Source organism: Podarcis tiliguerta (assembly GCF_965153285.1).
Source record: "Podarcis tiliguerta genome assembly, chromosome: 1".
Classification (NCBI taxonomy): Eukaryota; Metazoa; Chordata; class Lepidosauria; order Squamata; family Lacertidae; genus Podarcis; species Podarcis tiliguerta.
In genome coordinates, this window is record NC_139534.1 from 85,967,225 (window position 1) to 85,994,112 (window position 26,888).

General features: G+C 43.9%; 2 protein-coding genes across 7 annotated transcripts in view; one reads left to right on the forward strand and one right to left on the reverse strand.

Annotated features, from left to right (window-relative positions):
* LRP4 (LDL receptor related protein 4) overlaps positions 1 to 26,194 on the reverse strand; it is a 98,303-nt gene extending 72,109 nt beyond the window's left edge. For 3 of the 5 annotated variants that reach the window (XM_083456236.1, XM_083456239.1, XM_083456238.1), the window contains exon 1: positions 25,743 to 26,181. In XM_083456236.1, the coding sequence (XP_083312362.1) occupies positions 25,743 to 25,827 (85 nt within the window). In that variant the 5' untranslated portion in view covers positions 25,828 to 26,181. Of the gene's footprint in view, positions 1 to 25,742 lie in introns of all 5 variants that reach the window. The other 2 variants (XM_083456235.1, XM_083456237.1) reach the window with 2 other exon arrangements.
* Positions 24,598 to 26,888, forward strand: part of CSTPP1 (centriolar satellite-associated tubulin polyglutamylase complex regulator 1) — a 128,387-nt gene continuing 126,096 nt past the window's right edge. The window contains exon 1 of one of the 2 annotated variants that reach the window (XM_083457595.1): positions 24,598 to 24,839. In XM_083457595.1, coding sequence (XP_083313721.1) covers positions 24,613 to 24,839 — 227 coding nt within the window. In that variant the 5' untranslated portion in view covers positions 24,598 to 24,612. Of the gene's footprint in view, positions 24,840 to 26,251; positions 26,409 to 26,888 lie in introns of those variants that run through there. The other variant, XM_083457596.1, reaches the window with a different exon arrangement.

A 26,888-nucleotide genomic window follows, 5' to 3' on the forward strand; every position in this document is an offset into this window, starting at 1 on the left:
TGTATTTGGGTTTGCTTTTTTTTAATGTACTGCATACTGGAAATTTTATCCCTGTAAGTAATTTGATAATTTCTAAATGGAAAACGACCAATAAAGTAATTAAATACTACAAATAAATACATAATTTCCAAATGGCAGGCCTTCAGCGAACTTATAAACAGGTTGCCAGGTTTCTACTTATGCATTTGGGTGGAAAATATGTCCCAAGGCTTTTTAAAGGAGAGACTGTTTCATCTGGTTTTACAGATGAGTGTGAACCTGGGAAAATTCATTTTACTAAATAATAAATATATAAAAATAGAACCACTAATCTGTGGATTTAGCAGGAGGGCAACATTTGTTTATCTAACAAACAGACAAAGGAAAGATATGGTACATATCACATTTTTTAAGCCAAAAGCCAAACAGAGACTCTAATGTTTTGTTTTGTTTATCTGGGAAACCAAGGTTCTAAGTGCAGTGCTATCATATTTGCTTATGAGGTTTCAGTCAAGTTACTCTCTCCCATTTAGCTTCCCAGCTTAACCCTCAGATTTTGTCACAGTTTACTAACAGCTTCGGGATCTTTTCTGCTAGAAGTAAGCCACTAGTCCGGCGTGTGCCAGGTGCTTCACATCACCCTCTCAGTGCTTCATCCACACTTTCCCACAATGGCAAACACACACTGTATTTTGGATTTTGCTGGATTATTTGCGAGGGATTGCTGGATGGATGATCCTACCTCACTAGATGACATTTTTGTCCCTAGCAATTCTGCCCTACGCACATCAACAAAAGAAAAATCTTCCTGAACCCCAATTACTTAGAGAGACAGATAATCTAAAAGATAGTAAATTACGGTATATACACAATTTATGAGACAGAATATTTTACAGCTCTGTGTGAAGATTTAAAACTGCATCATTTATATATCTTTTTAAATGTTTTGCCAATTTTAAAAAATGTTTTACCCATTCAAATCTATGCGACAATTTAGTAGTGACTAAGTTAAGTTCCTGTGATGCCAAGCAACTTTCTCAAGGTCAGAGCCTATAATACCCACACCTAAGATGTCATATATACTCACACCTCTATGTTATTTTAAAGAACTTGTTTAGTGAGTGAGCTTGAGGTGGAGCAGTGGGCAAGGCATTTCATAAATATGTTTGGTCAGATATAAGTGGGTAACTTAGACAATTAGCTTAGGCTGCAATCCAAACCCTACCCCCCCCCCATGCATCTGACTGGGGTCAGCGTGGGTTGGAATGGGCAGAGGTTTCTATATATACCTTTCTTTATCAGCTACAGTTACTTCAGGGACATGAATGGCACTGTGGTCCAAACCACAGAGTCTCTTGGGCCCCGCACAACAGGGTGAGCTCCCGTTGCTCTGTCCCAGCGCCTGCCAACCTAGCAGTTCGAAAGCACACCAGTGCAAGTAGATAAACAGGTACCGCTGTGGTGGGAAGGTAAACAGCGTTTCCAAGCGCTCTGGCACTCGCCACGGTTCTCCATGAGCCAGAAGCGGTTTAGTCATGCTGGCCACAGGACCTGAAAAGATGTCTGTGGACAAACGCCAGCTCCCTCGGCCTGAAAGCAGAGATGAACGCTGGACCTAACCGTCAGGGGTCCTTTAACTTTTACCTGTGCCTTTAAAGTTACTTTGAGGCACCTGCATATCTATAGCTAGCACAAACATATGCCACAATAGCTTATAGTAAATTTCCAAGTGCCACTTGGCTGTAACAGCTAATTTAAATGCACCCTTAGAACTCAAACACTGGAACTCATTTGAGCCAAAGCCCTGAATCAAGACATATCAACACCGGCAGCCCTTATTCCTGGAATCTGTGGATTTGTATTAAAAAGAAGAGCTTCCCTACTTATGTGTCATGTTCATTTCCCTCTCCCTGGGTAAACCAAATCTGGCAGGGCTTCCACCTGGTCAGCTTTGTATTTCAAGCACTAATAAAAAATAAAGCAAGTCTTGTTGAAATTAAACTCTGCCAAAAACACAAATTAACAAAGCAAGAGATAGCCCCCGCCCTCAATGCATTTATCCTTCTTTCTACACGCACACGCACCTTCTCTTGTTACCATCACTCTCCCCCCTTAAAAAGAGCCATTAGGAGAAAGCTGTGGAAATATTTGCCCCAAACTGGAGATTGTTGCAGAGTCTCGCTGTATTGTAGATGGGAATACACACAGCAAACTTGCACTGTGAGGAGCCCTGCGGGAATCCAGCCGCTTCAGGGAGGCTTTGTGAGTCCAGCTCTGCATGCACTGGCCAGGCCATTGTGAAAAGGAAACAGAAAAACTATTACCAACCTAAACCCTCTCCCCCCCACCCCCATTTCCATTCTCCCTCTTTAGCAATTCTTTCCTCCCTCCCTTCTCTCCCTCCCCACCCCCCTCCTCAAGACAAATTGAGATGGGAGGGGAGGGCTGCTTTTAAAGGGAGTGAAAAGGTTTCCTCCGTTAGATTTAAGGCAACAAGTCAGAGCTGCAAGGAGCCTTTTATCCACCAGGGAAGCCTCCCACTGCTCCCAGGCTGGGCTGAGCTGGAATCCTGGGGTTCTGCTTTCTGAAGCCTGCCATTGATTTGTCACTGGTGATAAGTGAGGCCAGAACGGTTCCCACAATCCCCTGCAGAGGCGAAGATTCTCCCACAATGCCCAAGGGGAGAAACATTTTAAAGAGAGAGAGAGAGAGAGCAAAAGAAAGGAATACAGAATTTAGAGGTCAAAAAATCTGGGATGTTTCTTTTCTCCGACAACAAAATAAGTGACTATTCTGCAGCTCAGCCAGGGAAGAGACAATGCTTCAAAAGGACAGCACGGCAGCTAATGTGAATTCCTCCATGTCCCTCTTGGTAAGAAAGCAAGACATTGGATTTCTTCAATATATTTGCGCCCAGTGGGCTTCTGTGTGCCAGCTCCATACAACAATATTCCTGTAGCAATTTGCAACTGTTCCTATGCCAATCTCCGAGTCTTTTAAATCTTCCTTACTTACACATGGGCACTCCTCACCCCCCAAGGAGATGTTGTCAGAGGACAGTTCTATTTGGGAGGCCCCTTTCTCACAAATTAAACAAAAGGGAGTTTTAAAAATGAAAGTCTGGAAGATTAATTAGAAGAGCAACAGAGAGCACGTGCAGAGAAAAAGCTGCGCTACCCAAGCCAAGGAAAGCAGAACCATAATAAAATGCCTACAGGCAGATACTGGGGCAAAAGCAGAAAAGGCATTTTTTTAAAAAAGTAGGATATAAGTACACATAAAGGCTACAAGGATACAACGAAAGAATACCACCCTAGAATTCTGAAATCATAAGCTTAGAATCACAGATTAACATCATTCTACAGAGGACATGATTGGGGGGAAACCTAAAGGTAAAAGTAAAGGGACCCCTGACAGTTAGGTCCAGTCACGGATGACTCTGGGGTTGCAGCGCTCATCTCGCCTTACTGGCCGAGGGAGCCAATTTCTCAACCCTACCCTACATCTTTGGGAAGCTCAGAAGGTCCCAGGTTCAATTCCTGGTGTTTCCAGACAGCGCTTGAGAGCCTACTGCCAGTCAAAGTAGACAAAACTGAGCCAGACAGACCAATGGTTCAGGTTCAGTGGACGGGAGCTTCCTATGTTCTTCTGCTTTTCAAACCGTATGACCGGCCCTAGAAGCAGAAATACAAGATCAGGTGTTTTGCTATATTTTATCAGCAACGGTATCCACAGCCATGTGAAATCTGTTTCCCTCTGGCGCAGTCCTCCTTAGCTAGAAGTACGTTGAGTGAGGCAATTGCTCCTTACTTGTGATACACTGTGATTCATCTTTGAATTGACCATCTTGACTCATGTTAGGGATTTAAATTAATTATATTTCAGTCACTTTCTAATCCATGATTCTATGAAAAAACACAGAAAACTCTTCTTTTTTTTTTTTACTGTACTTTCCAAATAGTCATGGTAAGTCTGCTGCAACAAAAACTACTTAAGGGCAAATCTCTTTTAAGATAAAGTTTCCTTGGGCAAGAGCCCATTTTGATACTTGCCTGAAGCTTTACCTTCTTCTGACATATATACGTAGACACATAGTACATACTAGGAGGAGGGATGTTATTACGAAGTGAGACCAGAAGGCGTAGCAATGCAAGAGGGAGGTCATATTTGTGCACAGCACAAATGCTTTAGAAGATCCCACCAGAGTGGGTGTGGATCCATTTGCAACTGGTATTCTGTACAAATGTGAAGACTGTCACACTTGTTAGGCAAAGCTGAGTCTGTCTGGATTTGTTTGGGGATATAATAACTTCATGGCTTGCGAAGAACTGTGAGACTGGAGTGTCACAGAATCACAGAATTGTTGGAAGGGACCCTGAGGGTCATCTAGTCCAACCCACTGCAATGCATGAATCCTGCCCATAGTCATCCCTGTGTGGGCTCAAACCACCAGCCTTCTGGTTAACAGTCAGATGCAGTGACCCACTGCTATAAACTCAAGAGTTCATTGAGAGCCTGCAGTCCTCTGAGCATGGCTGCATAAGGAGCTACCTCTCAATTAGGCAAGTGGCTACTTACAAACCCCCACTCCATTTGTAGTATCTGCCTCCTTGTACAAGATTGAATCAAGTAATTTCCCTCCAATCATGCTTCACCAAGAGAGGAACTTTTGTGTGTGTATGTGTAAATTGAGCACGTATCAACATTAGTATTTAAAAGTTAAACTTGCAATAAGCATTATATTAATACAGGCATTGTTTCTGCTCTTGATCTGTTGTTAGCTGAACAGAATCATAGAATCACAGAAGCATGGAATTGTAGAGTTGGAAGGGAACGCAAGGGTTAGCTACTGCAATGCAGAAATCTTTGCTAAGGCACACATGATGGATGGCCAGCAAACCTCCAGCTTGGCATTCTAACAATAAAAGTTAATTGGGATATAAGCAACAAAGATAAATTAGCTTTCGTGGGACATATTTTCTACGTGCACAAAATAATCCTGTGTCACGCAGATTAATGTCTCAGCACATACATTTTATTTGAGAAATTAGTTACCCAACTCCAAATGGGCAACAGCAAATGTAGTCCAGCTATGACAGCCTTCTTCAACACTGTTGCCATCCAGATGTTTTGAACTACAAACCCCGTGATGGAAATTGTGGTTGAAATGATCTGACGTCACCAAGTTGTGAAAGGCTGTGCTAAGAATAGGCAAAAGTGACAAAATCGCCTACTGGGTCATCAGAATATCTATAGCGTTCACAGCAAGGGTTCACACTCTCATAGGAAACAGAATTTTTAAAGTACAGGTGGCAGAGGAACTGTGCCCCTATCCAAGCTTTCAAACAGAGTGGTTTGTACCTTTTATTATACTGGACACGCATACAACGGGTGAAGCAAGTCACCAAGCACACTACAAAGCCATTTCTGAAGTATGCTGTAGATTTGTAAATCGTTGTGGATTCTATAGTTTGGCTTGTAAAACAAACAGAGCATTCCATTCAGCAACAAAACAAACAAACAAAAAACAGGAGGTAAAGAATGAAAAGCCAATGTCAGCCTCTCATCCTGTAGATGAGAAAAATGGAGAGCGCAGAAGAAACTTCTGAAGACTGGTAATTGAAAGAAGATATTGGTAAACGAAGGAGGAAACCTATAGCCAACCACAATAGAGGGTGTATGTCAAAGGGATCTGGGCCTAAATTATATGCAGACAACAGCAGATTAAATTGTTTATCTAAGTGCCACTGCTGGTATGATTCATTTGATTGACTATTTTACTTGTTTTAGTATCTGATGTGTAGGTTGCTTCAAGAGCCTGTTTATAGCTGAAGACATTTGTATGTGCATATGTATGTATACATATAAAATATATACCGGTAATTCTAGTTGCTATTAGCAAAGCAGAAACCTGAAAATTGAATCTTGCAAGTAAGGCTCTTTGGGGGGGGGGGTAATGGTTTGGAGGAGCCTGCCTTTGCTAACCTGGTTCCCCTCCAGAATTTTTGGACTGGGGCTGATGGGAGTTGTCATCCAAAATAACTGGAGGGCACCAGGAGGGCAAATGCTGTTGCGTCCCATGTTTTTGTGCATTCCAAAATTAGTGACGAAATCAATGAACCGTTTACAATTATTATATAGCCACAGTAGCAGACCTATGTTGAAAAGGGCAAGTTGGCAGAACTGCATTTTGCCATATAATGAAAAAGAGGGGGAATAGGTTCTTCAACTTATAGTTAAAGACTGCTCAACTTGTTGCAAAGTATGTGCCTGAACCCAGTGACCAATATGAAACTTGACAGTGCAGGAAAGGTAAGTTTTAAAGGATGGTCCATGCTGAGTTTGGGGTAGAGGGGAGAACACACGGCTTAGTTTGAATAAGTTAAATATTTGAAAAGACACTCTGGCACAAAGCAATATGAAAAGCAGGGCAGTGGGGGGAATTATAAAATGTCCAGGCAGAGATTCTACAGGTACAGCTTCACTAGACACTTGCTACAGAGACACCCAAGACTTTCTGCCTGATGAAGCCATAAAACATTTTTGTGCTGTTTCCTCACCACAGCAGCAGATAGTGAATGTGCAGGCAGAAATTTCACAAGTTCCTCAAATACTTCCGCTCCCCCCATGCTCTTTATTGATTTTGTTAAGTATTACAATTATTCCATTCGCTATTCAAAATAAAATAAGATACAAAAAAGAAAACACAATTCAACAAAAATGTCGCTGATACATTAAATGACAGATAAATAACCATAGAATCATAGAGTTGGAAGAGACCACAAGGGCCATCGAGTCCAACCCCCTGCCAAGCAGGAAACACCATCAGAGCACTCCTGACATATGGTTGTCAAGCCTCTGCTTAAAGACCTCCAAAGAAGGAGACTCCACCACACTCCTTGGCAGCAAATTCCACTGTCAAACAGCTCTTACTGTCAGGAAGTTCTTCCTAATGTTTAGGTGGAATCTTCTTTCTTGTAGTTTGGATCCATTGCTCCGTGTCCACTTCTCTGGAGCAGCAGAAAACAACCTTTCTCCCTCCTCTATGTGACATCCTTTTATATATTTGAACATGGCTATCATATCACCCCTTAACCTCCTCTTCTCCAGGCTAAACATGCCCAGCTCCCTTAGCCGTTCCTCATAAGGCATCGTTTCCAGGCCTTTGACCATTTTGGTTGCCCTCCTCTGGACACGTTCCAGTTTGTCAGTGTCCTTCTTGAACTGTGGTGCCCAGAACTGGACACAGTACTCCAGGTGAGGTCTGACCAGAGCAGAATACAGTGGCACTATTACTTCCCTTGATCTAGATGCTATACTCCTATTGATGCAGCCCAGAATTGCATTGGCTTTTTAACCTTCTACTTTTTAGGTGTGACTTCCATCCACCTCACTACAGGTCCTTTCTTCTTTTTTTAACTGCGTCCTTTTCCACCTTGTAATTCACCGGTATTGTGTGAGATACATTATCTGTCTTGTTATATAATTTGCGAAAATTAATCAAATCACATTAAGGATTTTACTTGGGAACAATGTTTTTCTAAATATACTCTATAACACTCCCACTCTTTTTTAAACTTTTGATTCGTTTGGTTCCCCAAATACTTGCTACAAATGCATCGGGTGAACTAATCAAGAGGACTGATGTGGTGCTGCAGTTAGCGTTGGATTAAGACCAGGGACACTGAGGTTCAAGTTTCCACTCAGCCATTCAGTCTGAGCACACCTACTCAAGTGTTTAGACATGACCCTGGTGACCAGCATGCTCTAAATACCTTCCATGATCAAGAAGTTTAAAAGATCTCTCTCTCAGGCGAAAGAGGGGTTTAAAAGACCTCTATTTTTCAGAGTTATTGAACACCTGGGGTTGTCTTTTTCCCATTTGTACCAACACCTAAATACATTTTGCAAATATCCTAGTACAACATACCGTATCTATGTTTAAAAAGACGGCGTAGGAGGAGGAGAAGCAATCAAAATACGGAAGGAGGGAAGCAGCACACAAGCAGAACTACTGATGTTTAGTTTTGATGCCTTTTCTCTTTTTCACCCCCTCATCAATGCCAGGCAAGATTGGGGTTAGTTTATTCATACAAAAAACAGGAAAAGAGAGGAGATTGTCCAGAAGAAAATATATTTAACCCAATCAGGAAAATCCAAGAGAAAGGCATGGGAGAAGAGCGCAGGGCGTCCCCTGGTTTTTGCCATGAAAAAAATGTTGAGATTCTGCTGAGGAAGCAAAGCTTAGCTTGCCAGCTCCCCTCTGCCCAGTTTTCTGTGTATCATCGTGGCACAGGAGGCAGAAACACTGATTTCTCACTCTTCTAGGTTCGCAGGATGGCACTATGTGGGCTGCATTCAGGATTCCATGTGTTTATGTGCAGGAAAGGCCTAAGGAACAGGGCCTGCATGGTGTCTTGGTCCTTTCCAATTTTACTGTACTTTGTCTTGATTGTTAGGTGGGTTTCAACCAAGTTTCTATTCTACAGCAGACATTTCGCTTCCTTTGCGCTTTTCTGCCGAGGACCTTAAAACCATGAGACTCAGTTCCCTTGCTTTTCCATCTATATCTTTGTTTTTGTTTTGCTTCTATGTTCACTTGGAGAGATTCAATAAGGTGTGTATGTGCCTGCCAGGATCCAGCCCTACCCAGATTTCAAACTTGAGGTCTCCTCAAGTGAAGAGCAAGAGGAGCAGGATCCCACCCCCAGCAGATCTCCATCCTGTCAATGATCCCAAGGAGCCATCAGACATGGACTAACCAGACCAGCTACCTCACTTCCTGGCTAGCTCCAACACTTCGCTTCATCTCCTCCTGGCCACAGGAGAAGAGGAGACTGGCAAGAACTTCAGCACTGCCCCTGAAGTGCCCAGGTAGCTGCATGTGAGGCTACTGGGATGGGGCAGAGGAACCACGTTGAAAGACCTGAGTGCATCAGGGTCTGACCAAGAGCCAGGAAGGAGTGCAGCCTGCTAGACTGAGGTGCTTCATTGCTAAATAAAGCAACTCCGATTTTCCTAACTTGGAGGAATGTGATTGTGCCTGTTTCCTAAATGTGAAGAATCACACGACAGATCTTGATGATATCTATAAAACGGTAACCACAAAACTTTAAAAGGGTCCGCCTCAAAATCTCTTATCAGCTGGCTCCATGAGAAGTCACAGTTCCTTTTGGAGTGTTTCCCTCCACACCGGAGACCTCCAGCACAGCCGGTATTGTTGGTTTTACGGAGTCTGTTCCCTGAGCAAATCACTGGGCGAGCACCCAATCAAAGCAGAGAAAGGGCACCAAGCACAAGAGCCCCAATAGCACGGCAAGGATAAGGGGGTGGGGAAAGTGTGCACAGCACCTTTTGTCTGCTAAGTAGCAAGTGCTTCTGAGTGCTCTTGTCCATTCAGGCAGACAGCTCAAAGGGGTGTGGGAGTCAGCCAGTGCTCAATGAGGACCACTTCAAAATCTGAATAATCTCCCCAGTGACCCCCTCTAAACACTCCCCAGGAGTCCTAAACATTCAGTACTTGGCTTGGGATAAGCGGCCACATTCAGTGCGAGTTAGTCCGTCATTCTTCCCACTTGCCAAAGGCCATGTTTTCAACCGATTGGGGGGCTTGTTTACATGATCATTTATTGTGACTTAACAAACCCAACTGCTCTAACTCACTTTAATCTGTTTACACTATCAAATGGGTTTAAACCCAAGGCTGAACCGGAATGAAAATAAGGAAACTTGCTGCAACTTCATCTCGAAAGAAGCGCCTATGTAATATACTAGCATGGCGATTTCCACAGGTGAGCAGGCAGGTGTAGGTGGGGTTTGTGTTTCACAGCAAGCAAACACAGTAGCATAGCAATGATCCAAGATAGTAAGCAAGGAATGTAGCTAACACCCCACGCAATACCAAGCATGTGTAAACAAGAACTTCACGATAACTTCTATGAATCAATCTTGGAAACAACTAAAAGCATCCCTAAATCATAAAAGTACGCCCTTGGAAATTCAGGATCCAATACTGCATTTTGGCTGCCTGCAAATGCTTTGCAGTTCTAGCCAGAACATCAACCATTGAAGTTTGATTTGTGGTGTGAGGCCACCTATGGCACTTTCAAAAGGGGGGTTATTAACAATTAAAATGCCCTCTCAGCCCATTACAGAATAGGGCCTGCATATACAAGAGAAACAGGATAGCTCAGTTGGTAGAGCATGAGACTCTTCATCTCAGGGCCATGGGTCCAAGCCCCTTGTTGGGTGAAAGATTCCTGCATGGCAGGGGGTTAGACTGCATGACCCTCGTGGGCCCTTCCACCTCTACAATTCCATGAGATACAGGGCACATTAGAATCAATTAGTCATGTAGGGTTCTACATGACTCTGCATCTTATTTAAAGGGTCCTTTTAAATCTAAGACACCCCTGATGGATCCTGCCAATCGCCTATGTAGTTGAGCATCCTGTTTTCACAGTGGGCAACCATGGGAAGGGAATAGCTAGACAGGATTTGTAAAACCCAGTAAGGGTAAAAAGGTCCTTGATCTATGCTCTGACCTTTTTGTGCCCACCACCCTGACTTCCACCTGGGTCAGGGATTCATAAAAATATGTATTTAAACATTTTCTGATACACTTATCTGCAAAGTTTAGCTTTCATTTTTCTCCTTGTGGTTAATACAGACGGAATGGCTGAGAGATGTATACTATGTGCCAAAACAATGAAGACTGAAAGAGTGGTAGGCTCATGTGGATGCAGCCTCAGAGCTGATTCAAACACGAAGCAGTGCGTGCTGCATCATCTTCTATGCTAACCTTTCCCCGGATCCATGAGCTTTCTATGTGCTGGGAGGTTTCAATGAGGAACATGGTGCAAAATGAATGATTCCCAACATGCTTTGAAATGGTGCAGGAGTGGGGAGCACTGCATCATGTGTGCATGTGCACACTGCAACTGCTCAGAATTGTATTGAAAGAAACAAAATAGTTCCTTCTTTCTGTTCTTGGAGCCCTTATAACAAGGAATACGTGAAAGCCAGTTGTATATGAACATACAATATAATCAGACACAGAGAAGGGTGTCTAGGACGTTCCTTGTTCCAAGTCTGATTGTACTGTGTCGTTAGTTCATCCATGTGGCTTGTTTTTGTTTTGTTAAACTTTGTTAAACTTGTTGACATGGCCTTTGCTACCAATTAAGGGACAATTCGGTAATGGTAATACCTAATTATAAAATTAAATTAGCTTGTGATAGCTCATAATCCAAAGCCACCCCCCAATGGTAAAAACAAAGCAACATTAAAACTAATAACCATGTCGTAAATTGTATAAACTAGTTTACTTGTTTTTAATTGCATTATTAGATTGTTGTAACCCACTCTGAAACCTTATGGTGAGAAACATTACACATTAAAATAAAATTAGCCATACTCAAATCATACAACTGGCCAGTATAGCAACAATTTTTATTATTATTTAAAACTATATTCCTTGTTACAGCACCATACATTTTAAAATATTGTTAAATAGAATAAACATTTTACTTACAGTGTTAACCATTTTTGTATTTAAAAACTGTATTAGAATATTAATGATGAAATATGGTATTATGCGCAGATTGTGTATTCCACTAGAAAACAAAACACACAGAACTGATGTAGTAAACACAACCTAATTCTGAACCAATGCTGGAGCAGTTACTCTCATGTATTTATCTTTTAAATTACCTTCCCTGTTCATTGTACTCTGCAGCCCTCTGTCATGTGCTCCCTGATCTCGGCTTCTTGAAAATCAGTCACCAAGACCATTGGCTGGGTTGTTGATATTTTAGCACCCTAACACAGGATGGTCTGACCTGTGTGGATATGGCCTCTCTTACATATTCTATTATGTGGTTTCCTATTTTTAATACTTGCCTCTTCCCGTGAGCCAGTTTGTTCTCAGCTTTGTGGCTGGGAAAGTGGCAAATACAAAACCAAATCAAAATTCTGAGTATGTTTCTATACTCTCCCCACCCCAATTAAAACTCTGCCAGCATCTGTCCTCAATGCAAAGCATTAAAACCCTTTCCCTTCCACTTCCCCTCCGTTGATGCCTTGCACCCCTTCATCTAGCACTTCAATATGCAATCAGCAAAGCGCATCTCACACCTGCCACTCAGGCCTTACAGTTTCCATCTTCCTCTTCAAGCTCTAGCGCTTCTGTGCCTGAAGACAGACTGGCTCCTGCCAACACCTCTGCTCCTTCTTCTCTTCGTTGATGAGGCACCTCTATAATTGTCCCTCACTGCTAAGTTTGCATCTTCTTCCGCAACACCTTCTGTCTCTGAACTTCCTTCCCTCTTATTCCTCTCAAATAAACACTTTGCGCTGACACTAATCCTTTCTTAAAGGCTACGACTGAACATATATGAAAACAGATGGAAGAGAATACATAAATGCTCCCACATTGCCAGAATGTCAACTCTGCATCTCCCAGGAGTTGCCAACCATTTCTGGCCCATGTGCTTATTTGGATTTTCGAGTGAGTGCTATGGGCTCCCCTCCCCACCTCTGGCCCTTCCTCTCCTCTCCCTCCTCCCCTAGATCAGGTCTTCCCCACAAGACAAAGTGTGTATATCTTTTCTTCACTTTTCTAAGGGATGTGGGTAAAAGTAAGATCCAGTCAAATTAACCTGGCCTTGGAAAAACACTCTTCCAACTTCGTCCTTTAGCTCATTGTCAATTTAAAGGGAGAAAAGGGTATATACCCTTGCCACCTCATGACCAAGGGGCAGTAATTGTGTGTGTGCATGCGTGTGTGCTCAGAGGCTTTGTAGATGGCAGGGGAAGATTTCAGAGGCACCCCAGCATTCGTGGTGCCCCCTTGACAATGCCTGCTGTACCCTATGCCAATATGGATTTTTATCAACAGCACTGCTTTTAACTAGCATATTCAACTCTCAACTTATGTAGGGCGTACGTACTGGGATAGCGCAAAATGCCAAAATCATGTATAGTCTAAAGAAACTGTCCCTGTACCTTTAAACTCTCTCCCAAGGCCACACACACTCTCCAAAGGCTGCTGAACATGCTCCCTGAACATCCAAACGCTCTCCCAAGGTGAGTGCAATGGCAGGTGGGACTGCCAACGTTCCTCCCCCCACCCCACCCCAAAAGCCTGTCCCCTTTAATTTTTTTAGGTCAAGCATGTGAAGTTAAATTCATTCAAGTTAAATTGTGTATAAATTGCAAATTGACTGTATCTCATTTTGCGCATATGCCATATTAACCAAAATAAGTATCTGCTGCACAATTTATCCAACCCAATGGGAACAAAGTTCCCATGACCTCAAGTGCACACCAAGCAGACCTCCTCAAACAACTCTTCCAAGACCGATTTAACTTTGAAGAGTTGAACTAGGAAAGAGGCAAAGACTTAAAAGAAACTGAATCATTTGGCAGACCAATAGCAAGAGTAGGTTTCCTGCCAAAGGCATTGCCCTTTCAAGTGGAGTGGAGAGAGCATAGGCATGAGAAGGAGAGTGGAAGATAGATGGGTCTTTCACTAATAAATGTTTCCTCTCTCTCTTTTTCCTCTCCAGCATATCCCTTGAAGAGGGAAACAGTGAGTAGAGGAAGGCAGTTTTTTGGTCTTTCCAGGAAAAGCAACCAGGAATAAACTCCTGGAGATAAATTATACGGCACCTTTGTACAATTGCCTCTTTGTCAAGAGTGGGGTCTTTTTTCCCCTTCTTCCTCCCAGCGCTTTTTGTGGCCAGCTTTGGTTCTGCTCTGTTCACACCACTCCCTCTTGCACAGAGGTAAAGGCAGAGAGGATACAGGTCAATGCTCAGTGCAAGGCAGAGTCAGACCCTCTATGAGCCTGACCCGCATTCCCTCTTCCCCCAATTTCTCTTCCATCCAAGAACTGTCCCCAAGTGTGAAAAGGTCCCATTAAAACATTTTCCAGAAGCCTTTACAGGGAATACATTATTTTGATGGATGCTAGGACTGAAGAGAAGAATTTCTAAGCACCAGAAAATAATGGAGCTTGTTCTAATGGCTTTAAGAGATGCCCAGAGGCACCACGGAGGTTTGCTTCTCTGTAAATCAAAACCGCAGAAATCCAGAAAATGGAGTTAAACAATTGAACGCCAGGAAGCAGCGAAATTGGGCTCTATTTAACTGCTGCTCTTGGTTACAGCCAACTTCAGGCTATTTGGAAAAACAGCACACATGCCACATCACCAGCACAAATTTAACAGGGGAAAACAAAGAGACAACAGGGGTCATAAAGAGGAGTGGCAAGAAGGAAACCGGGGAAAGCTAGGTCACCACCCTCTACCGGAGAGCTAGCCCGATTATGACTGAACACTAATGAGACATGCAATATTAAAACAATAACAATGATGCAACGGGGACAGAATAATCCGTAAACTGGGATGGACTGCCAGCCAGTTACAAAAAGAATACTAAAGTTCTTGCCTATCTTAGTAACAAGGAATAAATTGGTGTGCTGGGTGATTAGTAGATGTGTTTTGAAGACTACTTCTGTGCTGATCACTTTGGTTTGGTTTTTAAAAAGCACCCACTGTTTGCTATTCAATAAGCACTGGATTTCCCTAAAGTAAATCACAATAGTGTATCACCCATCCAGCTTTCACAGGATCGTTATTCTGATCAACAAACAGGGTGCACCTTGAGCACATTTAACCTACACTATTTCAACTATAAGTGGGCAAGGCGGGTGTGGTCTATGATCTCGTGAGAGCATCCCTACCAGTCCCAGAGTCTGTGTGTCAAATGAGCCTGAGAAGCAAGGGCAACAGCTTAAAAGCTCTTGTTGTGGTAACCGCGAGCGGAGTCAGCACGGAAATGGCTTTTAAGCTCTTGCTGTTGCTTCCAGGGCAAGGCACCCCAGCTCTAGGACTGATAGGGATGCTTTTTCTCTTCCCCTCACCAACTGCCTTCTAGAAGGCAGCCTAGCTTGGATAGCCTCAGGGTGGTTCCAAGGGTAACATGATTTTGGCTATACACAATTGCCGCAAATACGTGTTACCTTTGAAACCAATCCCTTGCATAAGATGTGGGCCAACCGTATAACCAATACCAGCAATGGTTATGTGAGATTTAGGAGCTTCGCGGAGACAACGATGACACAACGGATGTCAGAAACCGCTTGACTGGACTCTTTTGTCAGCAGATGTAACTAGGGAAGAAAAGCAAGTGATAAATTTATTTATTAGCCACGGGTAATCTTATGTGAGTTAACAGTATGATGGAGTATTTTAAAACCTTTGTATGTTTTGTAAGGAAGGGACATGAAGTGGCAGTGCAAACACATATTCAAGCTGGGCAGATGTTTTAATCAATTGAATGAACTAATTTATGATCCAACCCTGGCTATAAAAGAAAGCAGATTTCATACATGCAACTTAAAGCATTTTTTGAGCCACCCTCATGCTTTGGATATACACATATGAAATACAAAAATGAAGTTCAACATGTACTATAAAAAGTTTTTTTATTGAAAGATTTTCATTTATAAAGGAATAATGCAAAAAAAGAAAAATATAAAGAAAAAATGTGGAAAGAAATATCAATATATAACCAAAAAAATAAATAAATTACACTGCCTTCTCTCTTTCAAAAAGCATGCATGTGCATCAGCCTTGATGCATATGGTACTATTTTAGAAAGTTGTTAAAGGATCTATGAAATTGAAAAGGTTTCCCCCTGTATCAGGCTGTTTTCAATAGGGAGGAGGAATGGTGGCTGAGGAGGCAGAAAAGTACGGTGGAGAGGAGTTACACACCATCACCAACTGCATTGAGATAGGATCACATCCAATTATAGGGTAACACAGGCAGGTTGAAAGAGAACCTTCTTCCACAATGACTGGAGAGTTTGTGGTGATATTTAAAGCAGTACAACCATAACTTATCCATGGGGACTGTAAGGAGGGAGGCCATTAAAGCATCTGAAAATAGATGTGTGACTTTAGCCTAGAAAGAAATTGCATAATGCCAACCTTTCCACAAAACAGCAAGAGCCAACATTGTTCATTACAATTCTAAGGTCAGGAATATTGATGAAACTTACTTAGCAATGGGGCAATGATAAAGCCTTCCACTGGAATAAATTTGTTCCCACACTGGCAATTCTAGTCATCAAAAACACTTGCATGGTTGAGCCTTCAATCCTATACCCGCTTACCTGGGACCAAACTTCGTTGGAAGTCAGTGGGGCTTATTTCTGAGTATAGGATGGCACTGTAAATGAAGCTACTCAGTTTCAAACTACAGAATCTACTACACTCCATCAATTCACAGAGTTAACTATGTATAATTAGACTATGCTGGATCATCAAATGAGTATGCTTTCACATGCCCTAGAACCATTTTTAAAGAGTTGTGTTGTTGGAGGAGAGGAGCAATCACAAACACTTGATTTAACAGCAACCTTAGGACCCCCATGCGGGACACAGGTGGCGCTGTGGGTTAAACCACTGTGCTGCTTGGGCTTGCCGATTGAAAGGTCGGCGGTTCGAATCCCTGTGATGGGATGAGCTCCTGTTGTTCGGTCCCAGCTCCTGCCAACCTAGCAGTTCGAAAGCATGCAGTGCAAGTAGATAAATAGGTACCACTCTGGCGGGAAGGTAAACGGTGTTTCCGTGCGCTGCTCTGGTTTCACCAGAAGCGGCTTAGTCATGCTGGCCACATGACCCGGAAAAACTGTCTGCGGAAGCAGACAAACGCTGGCTCCCTTGGCCTGTAAAGCAAGATGAGCACCACAACCCCAGAGTCGTTTGCGGCTGGACTTAATTGTTTAGGGGTCCCTTTACCTAGGACCCCCATGTATGAAATAGATCATATCACCACTCCAAAGGAAATGCTGGAGGAACAGCTAAGTATGGTCTCATCCACATTCAAGCAAGCAATCAAAAAGGGCACTACTTTGCTCTTACCAACTCTATACAAAACAAACAAGACCAATAATTCCTGAGATTACAATCTAGCAATGGTAGTGGAAGGGAATACACTTTACTTTCGCTTTCTATATTAGCAAACTCTGTTCTTGTCGAGATGGAGAAGAGGGATTAAACCAGGGGTTAGCAACCTTTTTCAGCTGTGGGCCATTTTAAATAAAAGCACACATTCTACTCCTGTAAAAACACCAGGCAGGCCCCACAAATAACCCAGAGGTGCATTTTAAATAAAAGGACACATTCTACTCATGTAAAAACACAGTGATTCCCAGACCATCTGCAGGCCGGATTTAGAAGGTGACTGGGCCGGATCCGGCCCCCAGGCCTTAGGTTGCCTACCCCTGGATTAAACTGATATCCCTAACACTCAGCACAGGGAACAAAATCCCATAGAAGACCGACGCCTAACAAAACAGCCATGTCAGTGAACCAAAGATACTGCAAACTCAATGGTAAAAGCCGAACCGTTAGACACATTAACTTCATGGACAACAGCTGCAATTAGTGTTCTTTGTCATGATTTGTGTGAAATGCAGACAGCCACTAAATACAGTATGCCAATTAATGCAGTGTGAGCATGCTGAATGCCAAGAGAAGCCCAGCTCAAACGCTCCTCCATCAGGTGAAGCCAGCAGCATACTTTTTAAAGGGCATGCACTTTCAAAAAGGAAATGGTTTATCATATTCCTGAAAAGATTTCCTTAAGTAATATTAAAGGAACAGCCACAGAAACAACAACAGAAAGGGGATTTAGCAAAGATCTTTGTTTATCTAATCTGTATTTGGCAGGCACATTTATTAACAGGTTCATGGTTTCCTCTGTAAAATTAGACTGCATCCAGGATATTATTTATCTGGAGAGAGAGTAGTAGCAAGGCAATCTGCGTCTGTTCCAGCACTGTTGTTGTTGTTGTTATATTATTGTTTTATATCCCACCCATCTAGTTGGGTTTCCCCGGCCACTCTGGGCAGCTTACAACATAATACAAGAGAAGTGGCAAAATGAGGGCAGGAGTTCCTAACTGCAGCTATGTCCCCATGTCACATACAACTCAATAGTGGTGAAATTATCTACACCAATTGTATTTCACTCCTAAAAGAAACACCACTCTAGCATGAGCATGTGTAGATGCGCATCCGGCTTTTCACAAACTAGAAAGATAATAAATATTTAACAGAGTATACTTTTTTAACTGTTCAGAAATGTTTGGGCACAGGGTAATGGAATGTGTTACAGTGGAACCTTGGTTTTCAAGCGTCTTGGAAGCCGAACATTTCGGAACCCGAATGCCAAAAACCCGGAAGTAAATGCTTCCGTTTTTGAACATGCCTCGGAAGTCAAACGGCTTCCCCTGCGTGTTTTTCCATTTTCTCAATGGAAACTACCGACAGCCCTTTGCGCCTCAGTTGTTGAACGTTTTGGAAGTCGAATGTGATTCTGGTACAGATTACGTTCGACAAGATAGGTTCCACTGTACTTAAAAAATGGGCACCAAATACTCAGCAGGCAATGTGGCAGTCTCAATAAAAGGTATGCAGAGATACAGCAATGGTGCCGGCCACCCTTCTATGAACTGCTTTTATTTCCCCAGTCCTTGTTTTCACTTGAAGCACTACAAAATTTGCGCATGCGCGGGGGGGGGGGGGGAGAGAGAGAGAACGACACCAAAACATTGCAATGTAACCACTTCAATTATTTTGACAGTCAAACGGTATGTAAATTTTATGAAATAAATGAATAAATAAATAAATGAAATCACAGTGGCAGTCAAAGAGTTAAATCTTCAAAACCATGACTTTTGCATGGCCAAGTTTTTCTACTTGCATAAAAGGTTTGCACAGCAAGAAGAAAGAATAAGAGCTTTTTTAAAATTGCATGGAAACACAAACATGAGATCTCACGGAGGGATTTTTACAAAGCTTCATATTGTATCTGTCTTAAAGCACTTGTTCCACTGTATAATCTGCATTATTGTCTGTTATTTTACATAGGATATAGTGTGTGTGTGTGAGAGAGAGAGAGAGTGAGAGAGAGAGTGAGAGTGAGAGTGAGAGAGAGAGAGAGAGAGAGAGAGAGAGAGAATGCTGTATGAGCACCATAATTAGTATGTTTCAGTCCCACATCAATTAAGGGAACCTTTTTTTCATACTTCAATGCCCGTAAAGAGAAAACCAGTAAGGGCACTCTATGCATTCCATGGAAATAAGAAAAAGAAATAGAGCAACACTACAATAGCTTTAAATGAGTAAAAACAAAAATTCTGATAACCTGAAACGTTTTATATAAACACATAGAGACAATTAATCTTTCTGTATTTGTATCCGTTTCTCATGGTTGTCACCCCTTAAAAGGAATATAAGGAAAGCAAATTGTGAGAAACTCCTCAGAATTTATTTGATCTCCTACCAAGATTCAGCTGGTGGGGCTTTTCAGTAATCCAATCTCCCAAGCTTATTATAAGGCTGCCTCGCCATTAATACTATGTGTGTACACCCTTTTAATATACCGTACATCACACACACACACACACACACACACACACACGCAGTTTTTGTAAATGGTGGCCTGTTTCTTCCATGTTTTCCTCCCCCAATCCTTTTTATTTGCTTCCTAGAATAGCATTTTTCCAAACAAACAAAACCTGTCAGTAAAGAAACAGTAACTATAATAATAATAAATATCCCAGACAATCTGCATTCTAACATAAAGAGAAGTGTAACTATTTACATTTCTGCCTCATTTTCACAAACTGTGGTACTTGCAACCTCCTTTTGAGGATGAGGAGAAGCTATTGAACACATAACTGAGAAGATAGGTATTACTTTTATTGAGGAGTGTAACTTGTTTGAGACTGAAAATATTTGTAAATATCTATTATTACCCTGCAGCAAACTAGCAACACCTTTCATTTAAAAATGATGGGAATGTTACACCCACCATTTTTTTTCACCCCACCTTTTGAGTCTACCACAGATCACATGCTTTGTCTGTGTAATAACCTTTAAAAACTTGAACTAGATGGTACAGAAATAATTTAATTTATCCGGATTAGGAAAACTGTCTTTAAAAAGGAGCTACAACTGTGAACTCAAACTGACCTAATAGTAGCCTTTCAGAGTCTACCAAGTGGTTTAAAGATTAGAAAAGTTTGCCTCTGTGAAGTACTCCATTATACAATACTCATAGAATCAGAAGGGACCCCTAGGGTCATCTAGTCCAACCCCCTGCAATGCAGGAATCAAAGCAAAGCATCCGTGGCAGATGACCACTAGACTTCTGCTTAAAAACCTCCAAACTACATTCTTCAGTTCCCAGACAGAGATTATTTTCCATTACTTCAGTCCGTACAAGGTAAGGTGTAATCAGCCCAGGAGAAATTTGCTTGCCTATAATAGATTTCCAAAGTAGAATAAGCAGGAAAAAAATTCTGTGAGCAAAGAAAGTCAAATGGGAATCCAGAGGTCCAAAGAGCAAAGAGACCTTTCAGAGGAAAAAGCAGGAATATAGGTGTCACTAGGCTCCTTGTTCTACATTGTTTCTTGCTTAAAGGGGTAAATCAAAAGGGTTCAATCAACAGAACCCTTCAATTAATTTGGTTTGCTGCATATATCATCATCATCATGATCATAATTTATTGCCAACCCTTTGCCAACAGATTCCAGGATGGGTTACAGCAATTTAAAATTCAATATTAAAAGTTTTTTTAAGAAAGTATAGTCACAGGACTAGGATGGGTCCTATAAATAAGTATCTCAGGTATCAAAGGCAGGGGTAATTCATACCAGCCAGACATGTACACTGGTAAATTTATTATCTGGCATTCTGAACTTCAGGACCAACATAACAAGTTTTATCTTATCAGCCTCCTTTTTGATAGCTGCCATAGTACTTGCTGAAGCAAAGAGCTACCGTCAAATTAAGGGTTTCTTTCCTCTTCTATCATCTGCAATAGTCTCAGGAGAGCCCCCAAAGTTTGCAACCACTTTTTAGCACAGGTAGGCCAAAACTGCTCCTATGGGTCACTAGGGAAAGGGTATGCTGAAGGTCCCAGATAGGAGCTGTTTAAACAAATTTTAGGTAACAGGGCTTAGAAGAACATCCGCTGAAGACTTCAGAGAACCTTGCCAAAAGAGTCTCAGTCTCCATATATGGAAATGTTGTACCACTCACTCACACATACATAGCACTGTGTCCTCAATTTCCAGAAGGAATGCTCCTGGTTCAGGGTTCTAGTCAACTAATCAGGCCCTCCCCCATTCATATACAGATTTTTTTTCCAACTAACACACATTATTCTGTGGCTACACAGCATGTTCAGCCTTCATACGGCAGGTTTTTGTGGGGCTGAGTAAGTAGATGCCGCCTTAGGTTTGGGGCTTTTAAAAATGATTTTTTGTACACCTGAAAACTTCAGTATTCCCTGTGGCACACCAATACTTTCCTCCTTGTTTCCAGCAGCCTTATTTTGGTTGCAACCCTGTTAGCACTCACCACCCGAGTTAACTATTACGGGAGGTAATAATACTGTAAATAATACAGATAAGTATATAGAGATTCAAACATTAGGAGACCAGTTCCCAATATTCTTTCACACTCTGGTGTGATCAAGAAACGGAAACCACGGTGAACGGTGAGAGTACACAGATGGAAGCAGGCAGGGTTCTCCATTGTTGAAATCACATGGTGCAGGAAACAGATTTAGCACCCTTTCCAGAAGGTGTCTGTTTCTGAATGCACTTAACAGTCATACCTTGGATCTCGAACGGCTTAGTTGCCAAACGTTTCAGCTCCCAAATGATCGAAAACCGGAAGTGAGTGTTCCGGTTTTCAAACGATTTTTGGAAGCCCAATGTACGGCGCGGAGTCCGATTGGCTCCTGCAGCCAATTGGAAGCCGTGCTTTGGTTTTTCAATGGTTCCAGGAGTCGAACGGGCTCCCGGAATGCATTCTGTTCAGCAACCAAGGTATGACTGTACTTTCTTCCACACAAATGAATGGCTTTCATGAATTCCTACGAGAAAAGGTAAAGGATGCACCTGGGCACAACAATGAACAGAAGTTAAGATGGGTCTTCCATGCCAGAACCTGGATGGACCTGGTCTTCACTGACCTTTCCACTCTGAAGTCCTTAAAACTCTCCTCCACAAACATCTCACCTATCATAATAATTGGGAGTTTGCTAGTACATTCATGATATTGAGTGACCGCATGTCACAGAGAAAAACTACCAGGACAGAGGATGGAACTTCCACAAGTGCTTAAGTTCAAGCAGCTCTCTTAAAAATTTGATTGGAGTGCCAACTTCCCTCTACGATTAACTATTAAATTAAGGTCAAGGGGCAGTCATTCAAAATTCTTGACAAGAGCAGCAGTATGTGTGCTATACTCTGTTTGAATCATTGCTATACAGTGGTGCCTCAGGTTAAGTACTTAATTCGTTCCAGAGGTCCGTTCTTAACCTGAAACTATCATTAACCTGAAGCACCACTTTAGCTAATGGGGCCTCCTGCTGCTGCCACGCCTCCGAAGCACAATTTCTGTTCTCATCCTGAAGCAAAGTTCTTAACCGGAGGTACTATTTCTGGGTTAGCGGAATCTGTAACCTGAAGCGTCTGTAACCCGAGGTACCACTGTATTATAACTATGGGGCATGGTGTGGAAGTCATGAAGGCATGCAATGTTAACAAACTTATTGATTACGAACAAATGGCACCACACAAAGGCCAACCAACAGGTCTCACACAGCCACAGTAGCCTCACTTCTGAAGAACCTAAATCTTCCCACAGATACTGGCATGGTGCAGCACAACAGGGACACCACATAAAAGCTGTGAATAGGAATAGGGAGAGCAGATATCCTGTGTACACACACTCAGATGCCGTACAAATAAAGGTGCAGCCTGACAGCAGGGTACAGTATCACAACATTAAACAGGAAAGAGTTTCTTATCTGAAATTATTTGCTTGTGCCCTTCGTTCTATTAACCTTTTAAATATATGAAGTTGTCTTCACAATCACACTGAAGCTACTGTTCACAAAAACAAAGAGGCACCAGCTCTTGCAAGTATCCTAAATTTAAGCATAAATTATTTTTCCCAATTAATTTTTATTATTTTATTTCATCTAGCATACTTCAGCGCTTCAAGGAAGCAGGAACAAATGGAGATAAAACTAAAATCAGTGAGTAGAAAAACTGAAGCAGAATGCATATCTGTGGAAGAAAATGTGCTAAACTGTTTATTCAGGCATAAACGCCAGCACTTTTCCCCAGAGGGACACTCAGGAGAATAATGCTGGAATGAAGCCTCAGTTATGGATGTTGCTATTCCTGAGTCAACCTGGCATAAAAGTGCCTTCTGCAGACATCAACACACTGCCACTTAACAAGCAAGCATGACAAATGACCTACACTTTACAGCAAACCATCCCCCCAACAGTCATTAACTGCCAGGACACATTAAATAGAAGCACCTGGGTAAGAGCCAAAATAAAATCCCACCCACTCCTCTATCTAGGCAGTGGTCTAGCCTTTAAATGGTTCCTTTACGCTCTCACAGAACTTGCCAGAGAAATTTAAACTCCTCCGGTTAGCAATAAAAATAAATTAAGGTTCCGCCTGTTCTATCCGGCATTTTCAAACTATCGCTCCTGCCACTGCAAGGGGGGGGGTGTATGTGAGCGCAAGCAGCATTCTGATCAGAAAGGAACTGTTTAAGCTAAACACAACCTCATTGTGCCCCAAGGCCAATGCTTGTGAGAATGATGGGAGCCAATACTTCTAAGGGAGAGACTTCCTGCAACTCCCAATCAGCATCTGGAGAGACAGGTGGATGAAATTACACAGGCAGCAGCCAAAAGAAGAGGAAGATGCATTTATGCTTCCGACTTCCTGCTACAGAAAATGTCAACTTGTCCACAAACATCTGGGAAACTTCACTCCCCTCCAAACAACAACGTCAACTTATTAATAAACAGCAGAGCATATTTCCCCCCCACACTCCAAGAACACAAGTTACTATTACTCTGCCACTGTTTATTGAGCACCAATAATGTGCTCAGCACACATCTGTGAACCACTAACCACAACACATTTTCTACATCAGTTTCAAATACAGCACTGCAAAACACTTAAGATGCACAGTCTTCCTTCCAAGCAACAGGCAGGGAGAAAGCTGCTGTTTTCTTCTTCACATGCTTTCCTGCTCCCAACATAGCATTTATTATGAGTGCTCACTTTGAGCATTTATTACTACTACTACTACTACTACTACTACTATAAAAGCACTCCCAAGACCACAAAAAATCTGAGGGTAAAGAAAGTAAACTGAGCCTAAGATTCCACCCTAGCAGGTCTGTACCTTTAAGGGGCTTGTCTGGTAGGAAGAGCAGCTGCATTCCTGCTGAGGAAGGGCTGCTGTCCCAACACGCAAGAGAAGGCTAGAAATAACCTGCACACATACAACCTTCCAGCACTGAATTTAACAATGCCACAGTCTCTCACTCACCCGCAGAAGGGAAGACAGAAAGAGGGAGGGAGAGGGGGGGGAGGTGAACAGAAAGGGATAAATTTAGTAGATCAACTTCAGAGCGGAGGAGGTGGGCGTATGTGCATCAAAAGCGGCGGCTGCCCTTTGGAGGAGTGGGGGGAAGAGCAAGCATGTTTCAAGGCAAGAGTACATGAAGGAAGTGGAGATCCCTTTGCTGTGGCTTTGCAGGGATCCGGTTGGGTTGCAAGAAGAAACCTTTGAAGGGCTGGGACAGGAAAGCCGATCAGCGGCCCGAACAGATGCATGCTCTACACAATATGAGCTGCGAAGGCTGAGGAGGACGGGAATCGCCGGAGAACGAGGCGTGCGTGTGACGGATGGGACAAAGACAATGCCAAGTAGGGAAGAAGAAAGCAGGTAGTTAGCACGGCGGGATGCCCCGCGCGCCGGCGCCAGAAACACTCGAGCACCTCTTGCAAATGAGCAAAGCCGCCGCCGCCGCCGCTCCACCCAGCTGCTCCTGCGCGTGGAGGGAGCGGGCTTAATTTGAGCCAGAGTTCAGCCAGGCTTTGCCCCAGAGCACCTCCCCGCCACCAGCGGCTAGGGCAGTGTGTGCCGGATTTGGCCGGGGGGGGGGGGGAAATCATTACGCGAAGTTGTTGTACCATGTGCAGAGTGCTCTTTCTGGCCTTGCCAAGTGAACACAGGCAACTCTCTCCGACACACCAACTCTCCGAAACTTGGATGCCATCACTTCTAGTTTTAGAAACAAAGGGGTGGGGGAAGGGAGGAGGAGAGAGAAGACTGCGAGGTTTCTCTGGTCCACAGCCACGAGGGCAAGGACCCCGGGGAGCAAAGAAAGGGGGGGGGGTTTCCCTGCAATGCTAACCTAAGCGCGCTGGGTGCTATTTAAAAGTCCTGCTTTGTTCAGCGGGATTTGTTCCCAGGTACGTGCCCAGAGAGGGCTGCAGGTCTAGGAAAAGGGGAGCAGCTCTGTATAAGCAGAACACAGGCGCACCCGCAATGAGGGCCAGAAAAACGCCACTGGCCGAGTCCGGGGATTCCTGGCGAGAGCTCAAGTCGGGGCTCGGTCCGAAACGTGAAGCGAGACGAGCGCGCCTGAGCATGGGCCGAGCGCCTGTCGGGAAGCCCGGAGCAACTTCGACCGCGGGACGCCGCACGGCAGAAAGGCAAAGGAGAGAAAGGAGCCTTTCCCCGACGCAAGTGCCCTGCGCTGCGGCCGCGTCTCGTTCACAGCGCACGGCGGCTGAGAGCAGCGCGGGAAACCGGGGGGGGGGGTGTCCCTTCGGAAGCGCTTACCTCGCACGTAGAATAGGGCTCCCAGCAGCAGCAGCAACAGCGGCTGAGGAGGAGGAGGCGGGCGGACGCCGCCGAGCCGCCTCATGGTGGCGACCCCTGCTGCAGCTCCCGCAGCCCCTGCACGACGCAGCCTCTCCCCTGCTTGGCGAGCGGCGAGCAGAAAGTTGAGTTCTCCCGAGTCGTCTTGCTGCACGGCGCCCGCGGCTCTCTGTCCCTCCCTCTCCCTCTTTCTCTCTCTCTCCGCGGTGCCGGCCGGACGACCTTCCTCCTCCTCAGAGCAGCCGCCACCACCAGGCGCCAGGACTGGCCGGGGTGGCTCGCGGTGAGTCTGGCTCTGGTTGGAGCGGCGGCGGCGGCGGCGGCTGCTTCACTCGACCCCGCGCCGACGTCTCTCTCCACCCCGCAGGAGCGCGACGGCGAGATTAGGGCTCCCTCCGGCTGCCTGCTCCGCCTGCCCGCCCCCGGCCCTGCCCTCGGAGGAGGAGTCCCGACGGGGCAACCTCCGCCTTCGCTTCTCGCCTACAGGAGCGGCGGCGGCGGCGGCTGCACGGCCGGGCACGTTTCCCCAAGTTGCGAGAGGGAGAAGACGAAGGCAACTTGACGTCGCCTTCCCGCCTCAGCAAGAGCCCACAGAAGAGCAGAAGAAGCTGCCATGTACTGACTCAGGTAGTCTAACTCAGAGGACTCCCTACTACGCTAACAGTCTTCAATCTTTTCCTACACGGGACCTACTTTTCTCCTAAACTGGTTTGGTCTTTTTGGAGAGGGAGCTGGGACCCTTTGCATGCAAAGGAGGTGCTCTACCACCGGGTCAGAGCCCTTCAAATTATGATTTATTTGTTGCATTTATATCCCAACTTTTCCCTCCAAAGAGCTCAAAGTGGTGTACATGGTTCTTTGCCTCCTCCTCAGTTCATCCTCACAACTCTGAGGTAGGTTAGGCTGAGAGTTGCCTCTCAGCCTAACCTACCAAAGGGATTACCCAATGGGCTCCATGGGTGAGTGGGGATTTGAACCCTGATCTCCCAGATCTTAGTCCAGCACTCTAACCACAAAACTACACTGGCTCTCAAATCACCACCAGCACCAGGCCATCCCACACCTGCACCCCTTACAGGCTCAGAGCATTTTGAACACAAGTGGAAG